Source organism: Daucus carota, chromosome 3, assembly GCF_001625215.2.
Source record: "Daucus carota subsp. sativus chromosome 3, DH1 v3.0, whole genome shotgun sequence".
Taxonomy (NCBI): domain Eukaryota; kingdom Viridiplantae; phylum Streptophyta; class Magnoliopsida; order Apiales; family Apiaceae; genus Daucus; species Daucus carota.
In genome coordinates, this window is record NC_030383.2 from 60,524,993 (window position 1) to 60,540,421 (window position 15,429).

Consider the following 15,429-nt stretch of genomic DNA (forward strand, 5'->3'; position numbering starts at 1 on the left):
ATATTCTAATATAATAATTGTTTTTAATTTTTAAACCTAATTTTAGGTAATAAATAATGGTATGGAAAAAAATGATACATATGAATATTATTTTTTTTCACACAACAAAATATATTTCGAAATATATCTTTGATTAATTCTTAAAAAATATTTGACCAAATCGATTTTTAAAATTTGATTAGCGGTATGATTTTTTTAATAGTATATTACACTGTAAATACGACTAACATATTAAAATTTATTAGAATGTTAATAAACTTTTACTTATTCATTTAATTAAGCATTTTAACTAGTCTCCTTGTTTTTAAATTAATTTGTTATACGTACCTCTTAATTTTTATTTTTAATTAATAAATAAATAAGAATGGGTAGTTGATAGTTTTTAATATAGAACTCTCGAAGGGGTAGTAAAAAGTATCAGTATTCCACTAAAAAAAAAACATCAGTATACTGCATAATCATCCCCTGGACCATCCAACTTCCTTTTTATGCCTCAGTCGTCTAGACAAATTTTTTTTGTCGTCCAGAATTTTTTTTGTGTCGTCCAGCTGTGTCAATTTAACAAACGGTGTGAATAAGAGGTATGGTTCAGATTGGTGTCATTCAGGTGTTAACAAATGAGACCTAATAAAAAGAATCTAACAACTAAAATCTCAAATATAAGCATTTCCAATAAGATTGGTTAAAATTGGTGGGTTAAATGAACACGCAGGACATTCTCTATAGCTAATCAAAACAGTCAATGGAATTGAAGCACTAGGTTCTTTCAATATTTTTTGTAAGAGCCAAACATATTTTATAGCGACCAAATATTATATTTATATAAATATGAAAATTAAGATACGATTTTAAAAAAAATTATAATATATACGTATATACCACAATATAGCGACAACCTGAGATTGCCTTGTGCCATGCCTGATGTAATCTAAGTATCTAGCCTTGTGCCTGCGGTATTAATCACCCAAACAACAAAGTCTCCTCTAATTTAATTTGGAAGGATTTGTTGCCACGAGCTCATCCTAAGCACTAAGTTTCATATATTTTGAATATTTGATTAGTGTGATTGTTGTTATATATATCCATCATTATTAAAAAACAAGAGATCAGAATGAGTCAAATTTATAATTTTTAATATTAATCATTCGTTCATGAGCACACAATAGAAAAAACGATTAAACTAAATTAAAAGTACAGGTAGAAAGTTGTGGTGGACTAAATTCTTTTGGAAAAAGGTAGAGGCCGACTTAATCCGACTTTGATCACTTTCTAATATCCAATCAAGTAAAAGCCTACATGGAATTTCAGGTATTCATATATTCCCCATAAAATTTATACTCCCTCCGTCCCATTTTAACTGCTTTTGACTTTTTTACACGTATTTTAAGGTGTTAAAAAAATATTATTCTTTATAAAATTTATATCAAATAAAAGTTTAGAATCTAAACTTTTATTTGATATAAGAATTGAATTTTTTTATTAACCGTAGACATTGTCTTTTTACACCTCAATATACGTGTTAAAAAGTCAAACATCACTTAAAATGGGACAGAGGGAGTAACATGCTTCACCAGAAACAGAGGATCCACTTAAAAAGATATGCATTATTTCAGAAGTTGTCTCACCTCGATTGTAGAATAGATAAATAGCTAGAATATAAACAGTTAGGTGTCTAAAAACAAAACGAGATTTACGGGGTGTATTCGATTGGGATTTTAATGGATTGTTTTTAGTCTATGGATTTTAATGGATTGTATGGGATTTTGATTTTGTGCGGATTCTTGATAAAATGTCGTAGAGTTGATAGGATTTAGGTACAATACTTCAAAATCCCATTGATTTTGGTGGGATTTCAAAAAACTTAAAATACACTGAAGAATGCCACAAAATCCATCCTTTTATGAAATGAAAAAAAATCCATCAGCATTTGAATACCATCAGATTTTAATGGATTTTAAACAATCCCAATTGAATACCATCAGATTTTAAAGCATAATTTAAAATCTCAATTGAATACCACCAGATTTTATAGCATAATTTGAAATCCGAATTGAATACCTCAAGATTTTAATGGATTTAAAACAATCCCAATCGAATACCCTCGGATTTCATGAATGCAAAAAAATACTTTAAAATTCCAATCCAATACACCCCTCTTAACCTCAAATCGGATAATATCATTCACATTTTATTAAAAATGCAGGAAAGTACTTGAACAGGCTTCCTCTCACACATTAAGCACAACCAGTTTCTGTTCTTGCATTTTTAAACAAATGGCTCTGAACATATGGCAACACAATGAGAAGAAAACAATGGATTCTACAGCCTTAAAAAGACATCCTTTTCGGATTATCACCACAGCCCTTCTCAGCCTCCTACTCCCACTCTCATTTCTTCATCTTGCCAGGCTCACAACAGCACGGTATCTGCTAGATATCGACTCGAATTCGGCCCCTGCATCTTTGTCTTTACTACCATATCTTTTCTTACACACCAATTTAACTCTTCTGCATGGCCTTGTTTCAATTGTTTGTGTTTTATCTCTTGTTCATGGTTTGAGTAGTGCTCGGATCATGCCTTTAGGCCTACCTTTGGAGCTCATTCTACCTTCGCGGTTAAACACAGTCTGCATTTTTCTATGCACATTGCAAGTTATGGTGGGCTTGGGGATGGAGGGAGGTGTAGAGTCAGGAGCTGAAGGTTTTAATTTTGGTTACGAGAGAAATTTGTTGAGTAAGCTTCTGTTCTTCATCGGATTGCACGAGACAATGCTTTACTGGTCTAGAAAAGTTGTTAAGCCTGTGGTTGATGACGCGTTTTTTGGTTCTAGAAGGGAAGAAAGGTGGATTGAGAGAATGATCATGGCGGCTAGCCTTAGTACATTGTGGTGGTGGAGGTTGAAGGACGAGGTGGAGTCGCTGGTGGTAGTAGCTGAGGTTAAGACAGAGCTGCTGATTAGTGTTAGCTTAACTGATTTTTTGAGCTGGTGGTTGTATTACCTGACAGTTACAACTGGAATAGTTAGGGTGATTAAGAGTCTTCTTTGGGTCGGGTTCGTGTTGGTTTCTAGTAAGGTGGAAAACATTGCTAATGACTTCTGTGTGAATGAGGAGGTGGTCTAAAATTTCAGACAGTTTCTCAACTTCTGGATAAGGGTAAGGCTGCGTACATTCTACCCCCTTCAAAGCCCGCTCTAAACAGAATAACTGACTACGTCCTTCGTCTTACATTGTTTTTTTAATTGTATAGAACAAGTGGAAGATGTAGCATGACTGACTATGTAAACACGAAAGTTACAGAGTCATGTCCTCAATGTATATAGAAAAAACAATAATGAAAGTTATCAGTACACAGAGTTGATTACACATTGCACCTTCGCACCTTAAGTTAAGTTTAATAAGATGTTCTGAAATAAGTTGAAAATCTTCTTGGTCATAAAATTTATGAATTGAACTGGACTGGTCCATAGCCCTGCCCTCGAAGATTAAAACTGCATGCTACTGTTATATAGCCAAAATTTAATATGAATTGAAGACATAACTGTGGACTGCCATTTGGACCAAGACTAAGATTGAGTGATGTTGGGCATGCCTACCTTGGTGTAGGAAGGCCTCCATCTTGGCGCGTCCCAGGTTAAGGAAAAGTTCGGAATCCCATACCAGAAGACTTGAAGGCCCGTAGAAGTCATTTTATATACTCAGGAGGATGCCCTTGGTTGTAAAATGATCTCTGTCGCCAATATGCAGAGATCCTATTATGTATTCTGGTGAGTCATTCTCATTTTCACTGGGGAGTAGTGGAAGCAGATTGGAAAAGGCCTTACTCTGTATTTGAGAGGGTTGTTCTCGTTGGAGAGCTAGGGCCTAGGATCTTCTCAAAGACATTTTCCGGAAGATTTTCTTCCTCTGCAGATTTTACTTAAAAAGCATCATAATGTCATCATTCAGCAGAAAAAATGCTAGCCAATCATCAGAATATATTCATTAACATATTGGAATCCAGATTTTATTTGAATGGTCAGAGTCTTCGTAATAATTAGTAGAAAACATCTTACAATAATATTCATATTGCTTAGATGCTACCAAAATTCAGAATGATGGTCCAAAAGTACCAGAACACAGTATCTAGTTGATACGTCACACCACGCACATCTTCCAAATGAGCTATATATGATGCACAACTGATGTAATCTTGACGACCAACCATTGTGCAATTGTTTATATACATTTTCTATTTTTCTCCGAAAAACAGTCATCTTCTATCCCGTCCAGTTTCCATAAGCCAAATCACGAACCTTCGTGGAATTACTGATAATGAAAAGCCTATCAGACAAAGGTCATCTGTTCCTAGTTTAAAACTTGTATTGTACTTTATTCTGTCGGCCATCAGGTTGATTACTGAATAAACTAAGAGTTTGTTTCCAATGATTTTTAGTTTTGATGAAATTTATCATAATCTAGTAGATACTTATTTGTCTGTTTACAGTTCAACTCCTAGTGTAAAGAGAATGATTACTGGTAAAAGGCACAACTATAAAGCTGGTTTTAGAACTCTATCTATTTAACAAAACAAGTACTTCAGCTTGATAGATATGGCTGATGATTTCTCTTTAAACAGAGTGTTTGATACTCGAGGTTTTTATAAGCCTCCTGAAGATCTTCTAAATGAGGCATTAATGGCTCAGCCAAAACAAATGGGAGTAGCTATTTCTGAGATCGACAAACCTGCAGGGGATGATCCTTCCACCACTGTTGTTAGGTCCGGCAGGCATCCAATAAACGTATCAGATAGGGGACTCCATCCATCTGGAGACCAACAAAAACTTGTCTTCAATCACTGGATGGATATTTATCTAAAAAGCCACAATGTCAATGCCATGCAACTGGATCAGTCGATACCTGAAGGCCAAAACCAGGAGCTAAGATCTGGAGACATTGGCTCTATCAATCTTAAACCCAATCCGGTTTCTAAAGAGTCTTTTCGGGTCCTTGGCAACTACAGGAATGAGAAGGCACTATTGAGGGAAGGTATATTAAGCAATCAAAATAGCAACAGTAGAGTGAGTGGCAAAAAGTTGTCGACAGAAGATGTAATTAGGTTGGCTGGAGAAAGATTCATTCACTTTTCAAGCAAAAAGCGTGATGGATTCACCAACTTTACCAATCCATATGATCCAGCTCTCATAAGTTTAACAGTAGAAGACGCGAAAATGGTGGACCTTGCCCACCTTCTTCTAGCTTCAGCTGAAAAAGTAGGCTACAAGCAGTTTGAAGCTGCAGACAAATTACTTGTGCATTGTGAAGCTATGGTATCTGAACGAGGTCATCCGGTTGAAAGAATCGCCTTTCATTTTTCCAAAGCTCTAAGAGAAAGAATCAAAACAGAACGAGAACATAATTTTCATAATTTAGGAAATGATCAGGGAAGATCTATTCGCGGACTCCCCACAGGTGTCGATATCATTACTGCAGTGCTACATCAAGAAGTTCCATTCAGTAAGGTGATGCAATTTGCATCAATTCAAATGATACTAGAAAACCTTTCAATGGCAAAAAAAATCCATTTAATTGATTTTCAGCTTAGAAATGGAGTTCAGTGGACCCTTTTAATCCAAGCTCTCTCGGAAAGGAAAACCTTTCCAGTCAAGCTTCTCAAGATAACTGCTATTCAGACATCAGACAAAGAGAGGACTGAGGATATCGGCAAGAAGTTGCAAAGCTATGCCAATTCCATGAATATTTCTTTTAAATTCAAGGTAGTTTCCGTGTTAAACATGAAAGATCTCAAGGTAGAGTTATTCGACATTAGGCCTGGTGAAGCTGTGGCTGTTTACTCTCCAGTTGTACTGATGACCATGATTGGAAGGCCTCAAAACCTTCACACTGTATTAAAAGTAATACAAAGGCTGAGACCAGTAGTCATGATAGTCATGGAAGTAGAGGCAAATACTAACTCACCAGCATTTGTAAATCGTTTTATTGAAGCACTTTTCTGGTACAGTGCATGGTTTGATTCCTTAGAAGACTGCATAGACCGAGACAATCAATGTAGAACGGAGGTTGAGAGAAGTTACTTTGGCCAAGGGATCAAGAACATTGTTGCGGCTGAGGGAGAGGACAGAACCACAAGGAGCGTGAAAATTGGCGTGTGGAGGACATTCTTTCAAAGGTTTAAAATGGTGGAAATTGACATCAGCAAGGCATCTGTGGATCAAGCCAACATGGTTCTTAAGCAGAAATTTTCTTGTGGAAGCTCATGCACTATATCTAAGAATAGAAAGTGCCTAATGGTTGAATGGAAGGGAACGCCGTTACATTCTGTTTCAGCTTGGAGGTTCAAGTAAGAAAACCCGAATCTCAGAAAGTAGTGTGCCTGTTTCTCTCTTATTTTACCATACTGCTGATCCTTAATTTGGTTTCGAAGTTCTTATGTATTTCTCAGGAGCTTCTATGGTATCTGTTTTTAGAGTCACCACCAAATAAATGTACTTTGTAGCAGAAAATTAATCCAGTTCTTTACTGTATCAGATCAAATTAACGGGGTCTCGAGGCAGCATGTAAAGTAAATTTAGTTTTACATCATAATCCAGTCGCAGGACTATCCATTTCACAACTTGATAAAAACAGTATGCATCCTGTTAATCAGAGATCATCAGAAACAACAATGAGTATATTTAGCCGATGAGCAAGTTAATGAAGCCACGCTACATAACATCATAAGTTTCTGCTGCATAAGAATATAGCAATAAGTTAATGAAGCCACACAACATAACATCATAAGTTTCTGCTGCATAGAATATAGCAATCTAGACATGGTCGATCAAACAAAATGTACACAGGTAAAATCAATTTTCTTGACTCTCTGTTTTTTTTTTGGTAAGCACAAGTCTTGAATCCAGTAATATTATACACTCTGGTAGTTTCATATGAAATTCTTCTATTCTAGTCTTCTCTTATAATTAGAGTTTGTCGATAACATTTATGTCGAGCTCCTAAAATCTGCAGTATACCCCTCTGTGGCGTAAACTAGTGTACATGTAAAAAAGTGACTTCGCAAAATATAACTGATTTAAATTATCAATTTTTCTGCGTAAAATTTAATAGAACTGTTTTGCCCAAATATCAACTCCTCCAAGTCGCTAACATGTCTCGCAGAGGTGGTATGAATGGGATTTTGCATAGGTAGAAAGCACAACTGCTGCAAATTGCAATCTTATCAAGTCCCAGTTATACTGGTGCTATTTAGGATCTCCTGATATGAAATTGAGCCATTTTATACATATTCAGTGAAAATCATTCCGCTTGAATCCTAGTTCAGTTTACTCGGCCAAGATTTTCTCATTGTGGAATCAATGAAAACGGCAAGCCTATCAAACAAAAGTCTCGTTGTTGATCTTTTATTCAAAAATATTTTGAATTTCTGGCTTGGGCCTAAAATGCTCCAATAAAAACAAGTCCAAGATGGAAAAGTTAAAAATACTTAGCGATGCCATGATAGCAATGCTTTTAAATTCATCTTATGCTGGTCGGGACGGATTTAGGGTTCAAATGTGGGGACACCAAACAAATTTTTGGAAAGCACCTATATTTTTAAGGGACATTTTTATAATTTTGTAAAATTTAGAATGTTGGGAAGATGTTAAAATTATTTTTAGAAGGGACACATGTCCCGTGCCTCTTACTAGATTCGTCCCTGATGGTCGTGACCTCAAATTTTTGTGAATGCTTGCTCATATCTTGGCATTGACAATATAGTTGCTATAAATATGTTATTCAGCTACATCAAACACTTTCATTCCGGCTGCATGTTTTGTTTCTAATGTTTGTCTAGACTAGTTTGCTAATATTATTGGGCATTCTGAAGCACAATTTGGGTGATGAACCCATTAAACAATGTTCCATTGTCCTCATCAAAATTGGAGATATCACCAGCTACATCAATACAAATATTTTTCGATGTTATTTTGACAGACATTGTTCTGGTGTTCAGAATATCACAACTTCTATCCCTCAAATCTCTGACACTAACTAATGTTTTTTTAAATCTCCTGAAACGGTCTCTGCAGTCATTTTATTAAGTAAACAGGGAATTCTGCTTCAAAATGTCCGATGATTTTGGGTTACCAAGTTCTCCTATCATTCAAACTGATTATAGGCCACCTGAGGTCCTTGAGAACGAATTTTATACTCGAGTAGAACAGATACCTACATCCACAGTGAACGAGCCTAGTGAGAAGAATCCAGTTTGCTCAGACCTTGGGTATGGGATTTACAAAGGAAAAATGACAGACACAGGACTAAGTGTTTTGGAGTATGATATGGAGAACTGGAACAAAGCTGATACATCAGAACACTATGCTGGTGCATATTGTGAGCAACCTTCCAGCCTAGCTCCGGAATTAGACTTGCCAGTCCAGCAGAAGCCTGATTTTAGTTCTGCGACATTGTTTGAGAACCTCAGCAAATATGAAAGAGCGGGTAAAAAGTTGAAAGATGAACAATCAAGCAATCTAAGCGAAATTGCATCAGTTAATCAAAAATTGTCAACAGAAGAAATCATAAGGGCGGCTGCAGAGAGGTACATCCAGTTCCCTAACAAAGATCCTGAATGTATCACCACTTTTATCCACCCACATGGTTCTGTTCTGTCAAGTCTGTCAAAGGAAGAATCAAGTGGCGTAGACCTAGCACACCTTCTTTTAGCCGCGGCTGATAAATTTTGGGATGGGGAATTTGATTCTGCTAGGAGATTGCTTACCTGTTGTGAGTGCAAGGCCTCTAAATCAGGCAATCCAATTGAAAGGCTTACGTCATATTTTTCTGAAGCTTTGCAAGAAAGAATCCGTAGAGAAACAGGAACCAGAAAAATACTGATGGTGAGTGAGAACGACAGAGCCCCCAATAATGGCCTCTCAACAGGTGTTGACCAAACAGTTTTGGCAACCCATATGAAGATTCCATTCAGTAAGGCTTTGCACTTTGCATCAACGCAAACAATCTTAGAACATGTCGCGAGGGAAACCAAAATACACGTCATTGATCTTCATATTAGGAGTGGAATTCACTGGTCACCCTTGATACAAGGCCTTTCAGAACGGAAAGTTCATCCAGTTCAGCTCCTTAAGATAACAGCTCTCGATACAGAAGATAAGCAAAAGGTTGAGGACATTGGCAAGAGGTTAGAAAGCTTAGCCGACTCATTAAACATCACTTTTTCATTTGACGTAGTAACTGTAGATGACATGAGCCATCTAAAAAAAGAATTATTTGATGTTCAATCTGGTGAAGCGGTGGTTATCTCTGCTCCAACAATACTAAGGTCAATGATCCCGAGGCCTGATAAACTGGAAAATTTAATGAGAGTAATCAGAGAACTCAGTCCCCTAATTATGATCATCTCTGAAGTAGAGGCAAATGATAACTCACCTTCTTTTATCAATCGCTTTGTAGAGGCACTTTTTTTCTATAGTTCATGGTTTGACTGCTTGGAAGATTGCCTGGACCGCGATAATCAGTACAGGATGAACCTTGAAAAATATTACTTTGGTTGTGGAATTATGAATTCTATTGCAACTGAGGGAGAAGAAAGGATCACAAGAAGTGTGAAAATCGACGTGTGGAGATCATACTTTTCAAGGTTTCAAATGCTGGAAGTTCAAGTCCCAAAATCATCTTTCCATCTAGCTGAAATGGTTCTTGAGATGGAATTTTCTTGTGCAAGGTTCTGCACTCTCAGTAACGACGGCAAGTGTTTGATGATCAGATGGAAAGGAACCCCAATGTTTTCACTTTCAACTTGGAAGTTTCAACAACCTCTAATATACTTTTGATTGATTAAAACTCACCTCTTGTTCTACCCCGATTCTCAGGGTATGCTGTACGCCTATTCTCATTTGTTTATCGTCTGTATCTTTTCTTTATTAACACAAAAGGAACTTAAAGATAAACCAAGCTGTTATAGAATGACTGAGACATATATGTACAAGCTTTGGAGAAGCAGTTGCAGCTGGAGATAGTAAAAAAGATTTGCTAAGTGCTCACAAGATTTTTTTTTTTGGCGCTAAACAGATAGTGAATATTTTTGCTGACAAGTAGAACTCAAGTAGGCATGGTATTTGCAATAAAGGAACTAGGTTATTTCAAATTTCAATTCTCCAGACAGGAAACAGTAGTCATGAGGAAGATTACTCAACATTGTTCTATCTCTTCTGGCGGAAATTAGGATTTTATCCAATACTGTACTCAGTTCCTCCTGATGAGATTCAAGTTTATATTCAGTTTTTTATCGAGATTTTTTAAGAACAGGATAAGATCTCAGCTCGGCGGGTTGGGGTGGGCTTGGCTTTCGCAAAAAATACATGAGCAGTTTAGACTCTCGGCTGAGCGGTTTTGGGTTGGATCGGACTGACTTTTCCAATTCGGAATTTTTGCATTTATGAGTACTAGTAGAAGTCTAACTATCGCACAATATACAGTTAACGTTGTAAACAAACCTAGACTGTCGATGAGAAACTCGATTCAATAAGCAACTAGATCTGAAATTACTCGGTTCGTTAATGAACTCGAGTTGGAGCAATGAAGTTTAATATGCTTATCGAGTTGAACCGAGTTTAATTATTATATGATTTGACTTGACTCTATCAACTTGAACTTGTTTCAATGTCTTAAACTCAGCTCAACTTGATAAGCTATATTTAAAATAGGGTGCTCGTCCCCAGCAGTCATATGTTGGGGAGCCCGTAACCAACACACCGGTTTTCTAGCGTTTGATTAGCAAGCCGATGGTCGAGATTAAAAGTTGATTCCGCACCGTCCAACGCTTAAAACCACTGGATGTCACCTGTCCAATAGTTTTTAATTGCTGGGTGTGTAAATTCTTTTTACTTGTTCACCAGTCCAACACTTTTTAACTGTTGGGTGTGTAAATTCTTTTTACTTGTCAAGCGCTTAAAAAGCGCCGGAAGCACGGTCACCATTTTTTATCGGATATAAACCACTCTTATCGGTCAAGTTTGACTTGACTCGAACTTAGCATCGACTCGACTCGATTCATGAATAACTCATACATGACTCGGTCGATAATGATAAGCTAACCGAGTTTAGCTCGAGTCGGTAAGAAAAACTCGACTTGAACTCGATAAAGTGTTATTCTGTTCAGTTAACACATGCAGTTCACATATGCTCAAAAAATTCTAAACAGTGACACACTATGACATTTGCCGAAGGAATGTAGTACACAAGATAGTTGATTCTTACCTTTATATATTCAGAGAACTTCAGTTTTACGGAGAAATGTTAAAAACTAGCCTGTAAAAGCATATTGCGTAAGGTGGCTGGTTGGAAGCTGGTTCCACACATAATACTGTTTTCTCGATATCTTGGCACCATTGACTATAGGCGTTTGATTCATGCTTAATGAGCCCGGTTAACGAGAATCGGAATATCAAACACACGTGTTGGTATTTGGATTAGCAACTTGTGACATGGAACGGGAACCTACTTGGAGGGTAAATCATTCCTTGCACTATCCTTGGGATACCCATTCCCATTCAAGATCCAAACGGCCCCAATATATTTGCTATAAATTTTTTGTTCTGCTACATCAGGTACGTTCTTTGGGCGGTGTATTTTTATACTTGCTAAATATTCTTGAAAAGTCTAAAGCACTATTAGAGTATTAGGGTGATGAGCCCATTAAACATTAATCTTTCATTGTCCTCATCTCAAGATTGAAGATATCGTCAACTGCACTATACTAATATGTTGTTCGATGTTAGATTTAACCAGCATTGTTGCCGTGTTCAGAATATTCCTCAATCGATCTCTGAACACCAAGTCAGCTTCTGTCCTCTTACTAGTGTGTCCTATATAAATCTGCTTACATGTATCCACTGCATATGTTTTTTTTTAAAAGCTTCGCAGTAGAAACTTACTAGCATCTGAAAGCTGTGGTCTCCAGAGACAGTCTTTGCAGTCAATTTATCAAGAGAACAAAGAACCCTGCATCCAAATGTCAGATGATTTCGGGTTATCAAGTCCTAATATTATTCAAACTGATAATAGGCCACTTGAAGTGCTGGAAAACGATATTTATACTCGAGTAGAACATATATCTACATCCAAAGTGAAAGAACCTAGTGAGAGGAATCCGCTTTGCTCAGGCATTATGCATGGAATTAATGAAGGAAAGATGGAAGACAAAGGACTCATTGTTTCAGAAAATGGCATGAACAACAGAAACAAAGCCATCAGAGCACAACACTACGTTGGTGCATACGGTGAGCAGCCTTCCAGCCGAGCTCCAGAAGTATACTTTCCAGTCAAGAACAAGGCTGATTTTAATTCTGCATCATTGTTTGAACTCCTCAGCCGATATGAAAGAGGGGGTAAAAAGTTGAAAGATGAAAATTTAAGCAATCGAAGCAAAATTGCAACAAGTGACCAGAAGCTGACAACAGAAGAAATCATAAGGGTGGCTGCTGAGAGATACATCCAGTTCCAAAACAAAGATCTAGAAGGTATCACCACTTTTATCCACCCACGCGGTTCTGTCCTGTCAAGTCTGTCAGTGGAAGAGACAAGAGGCGCAAACCTTGCGCACCTTCTTTTAGCCGCGGCTGATAAAATTTTGGATGGAAATTTTGATTCTGCAAGGAGATTGCTTACAAATTGTGATTGCAAGGCCTCTAAATCAGGTAATCCAATTGAAAGACTTGCATCATATATTTCTGAAGCTCTGCAAGAAAGAATTCATAGAGAAAAGGGGAGCAGAAAAATAGGGATTGCGAGTGAGAAGGACAGAGCCCCTAATAATGGCCTCTCAACAGGTCTTGACCAAACAGTTTTGGCAGCCCACATGAAGATTCCATTCAGTAAGGCTTTGCACTTTGCATCAACACAAACAATCTTAGAACATGTCACGACGGAAACCAGTATACACATTATTGATCTACATATTAGGAGTGGAATACACTGGCCACCCATGATACAAGCCCTTTCAGAAAGGAAAGTTCATCAAGTTCAGCTCCTTAAGATAACTGCTTTAGATACAGAAGATAAGCAGAAGGTTGAGGATATTGGCAAGAGGTTAGAAAGCTTTGCGGACTCATTGAAAATCCCTTTTTCATTTGACGTAGTAACTGTAGATGACATGAGCTATCTAAGAAAAGAGTTATTTGATATTCAATCTGGTGAAGCGGTGGTTATCTTTGCTCCAACATTACTAAGGACAATGATCCCGAGACCTGATAAATTGGAAACTTTAATGAGAGTAATCAGAGAACTCAATCCTCTGATTATGATTATATATGAAGTAGATGCAAATGATAACTCAACTTCTTTTATCAATCGCTTTGTAGATTCACTTTTTTTCTACAGTACATGGTTTGACTGCTTGGAAGATTGCTTGGACCGTGATGATCAGTACAGGATGAATCTTGAAAAATATTACTTTGGCAGCGGAATTATGAATTCTATTGCAAATGAGGGAGAAGAAAGGATTACAAGAAGTGTGAAGATCGACGTGTGGAGATCATACTTTGCAAGGTTTCAAATGGTGGAAGTTGAAGTTCCAGGATCATCTTTTCATCAAGCTGAAATGGTTCTTAAGAAGGAATTTTCTTGTGCAAGGTTCTGCACTCTCAGTACTGACAGCAAGTGTTTTATAATTGGATGGAAAGGAACACCGATGTTTTCACTATCGACATGGAAGTTTAAACAAGCTCCATCATACTTTTGATTGTTTGATTAAAACATACCTCTTGCTCTACCCCTTTTTCAGGCTCTGCTATACTACTATACTCATTTGTTTACCGTCTGTATTTTTCCTATATAAATGAAAGGAACCTAAAGATAAACCAAAATGTTATAGAACAACTGAGACATCTATGTATAAACTCCATATATGTCCTACATTGTTTGTAATCTCATCATCTCAAGATGAGGAGGAATCGTCGTTTACGTCGTTTAACAACTATAAGCAAAAGGATTAATTAATTGAAGGGCAGTCTGTTAAATCAAATTCCTTGTTTCTTTTACCTAGTTCAATGGTACCAAATCTTAGGTTATAGTGCTTCCACATTGTGATCATAATTCTGATGAATAATATATGATCCTATTGGACCCTTTCTCTAACACCTTATGATTTTAGATGGCCGGTTACTTAACATGAAATACCAAGAACCGTTGATAAATCAATAGAAGATTGAAGTACTAATTTAACTCAGTAATCTAATTTTTTTTTTGTCTTCTGCAGTTTATATTATACCATCATATTCCATCATTCAGCAAAAAAAAGCGCTAGCCAATCATCAGCAATTTGGGAATACTCTGCAGGTTCCGTTTGAATTCTCAGATTTTTTATCATAATCAGTAGAAAGCATAAGACTATGATATTCATATTTCTTTGATACTTGCATCCATCAAAAGTAAGAATGGTAGTCCTAAAGTGCCAAAAACTAGTATCTAAGAGACTGATATTTGACCCTTTACATTTCAACGGTAGCACATATAGGCACATTCTGTAATAATACGTCAGACTATTTTAACATGTCGCCATCTCCCTTAAAAGCTACGTATGATGCACAACTGATGTAATATTCAAGACCAACTATTGTGCGGTTGATTTTATACATTTTCTATTTTTCTCCGGAAACCTGTCATCTTCTATCCTCTGCAGTTTTCAGAAGCCAAATTACAATCCTTTGTGGAATTATTGGTAATGACAAGCCTATCAGACAAAGGTTTCCTGTTCCTTGTTTTATAAATTGTATTGTACTTGTATTCTGTCCGTCATCGGGGTGATTACTGAAATAAACTAAGATCTGTGTTTCCTATGATCTTTAGTACTAGTAAACAATATTATAGCAAGATGTATAATTAGTTAGATACTTGTTTGTCTGTTTACGATCACACTCATAGTGTACCGAGAACAAGTACTTTGGCAGATGACTTCTCCTTAAATGATGTTTTGATACTCAAGGTGTCTATAAGCCTAATGCAGATCTTCTGAAAACCATTAATGAAAATAGATATTTTGGGATCAACAAACCTGCAGGGGATAACCCTTTCACCACTGTTATTAGGTCTGGCAGGCATCCAATAAACGTAGCAGGTGCAAGAGTCCCCCGTTTAGAGCCCAAGAAAAATGTGTTTTCAATAACTGAATGGATTTTTATCTAAAAAACAACAGTGATAATACCATAAAACTAGATAAACTAATATCTCTGTGTTTCCAATGGTTTTTAGCGGCAATGAGACATATCATAGTCCATAAATCCAACAGCAATCAGTATAAACAGTTAGATCCTAGTTTGTCTGTTTGTAGGTGAACTTGTACTGTGAAGAGAACAATTGCAATAAAAGACATGGTTATAAATCTACTCTCTGAACTCTAGTTCGATAAGAAAACAGGTAATTCTGCTATATAAAA

The 15,429-nt window shown here is 36.7% G+C and overlaps 4 protein-coding genes across 4 annotated transcripts; all 4 read left to right on the forward strand.

Annotated features, from left to right (window-relative positions):
- Nucleotides 1-2,273: 2,273 nt before the first annotated feature.
- Nucleotides 2,274-3,122, forward strand: LOC108213715 (uncharacterized). Its single transcript, XM_017385510.2, has one exon. It carries the CDS (start codon nucleotides 2,274-2,276, stop codon nucleotides 3,120-3,122), a length of 849 nt encoding a protein of 282 aa, XP_017240999.1.
- Nucleotides 3,123-4,591: 1,469 nt separating this feature from the next.
- On the forward strand, nucleotides 4,592-6,343 carry LOC108212855 (DELLA protein RGL1). The gene has a single exon (XM_017384569.1). The coding sequence runs from the start codon at nucleotides 4,592-4,594 to the stop codon at nucleotides 6,341-6,343; it is 1,752 nt and encodes a 583-aa protein (XP_017240058.1).
- A 1,758-nt stretch (nucleotides 6,344-8,101) lies between these two features.
- LOC108212856 (DELLA protein RGL1) lies at nucleotides 8,102-9,829 on the forward strand. The gene has a single exon (XM_017384570.1). It carries the CDS (start codon nucleotides 8,102-8,104, stop codon nucleotides 9,827-9,829), a length of 1,728 nt encoding a protein of 575 aa, XP_017240059.1.
- Nucleotides 9,830-12,009: 2,180 nt separating this feature from the next.
- LOC108212858 (DELLA protein RGL1) lies at nucleotides 12,010-13,737 on the forward strand. Its single transcript, XM_017384571.1, has one exon. It carries the CDS (start codon nucleotides 12,010-12,012, stop codon nucleotides 13,735-13,737), a length of 1,728 nt encoding a protein of 575 aa, XP_017240060.1.
- Nucleotides 13,738-15,429: the final 1,692 nt, after the last annotated feature.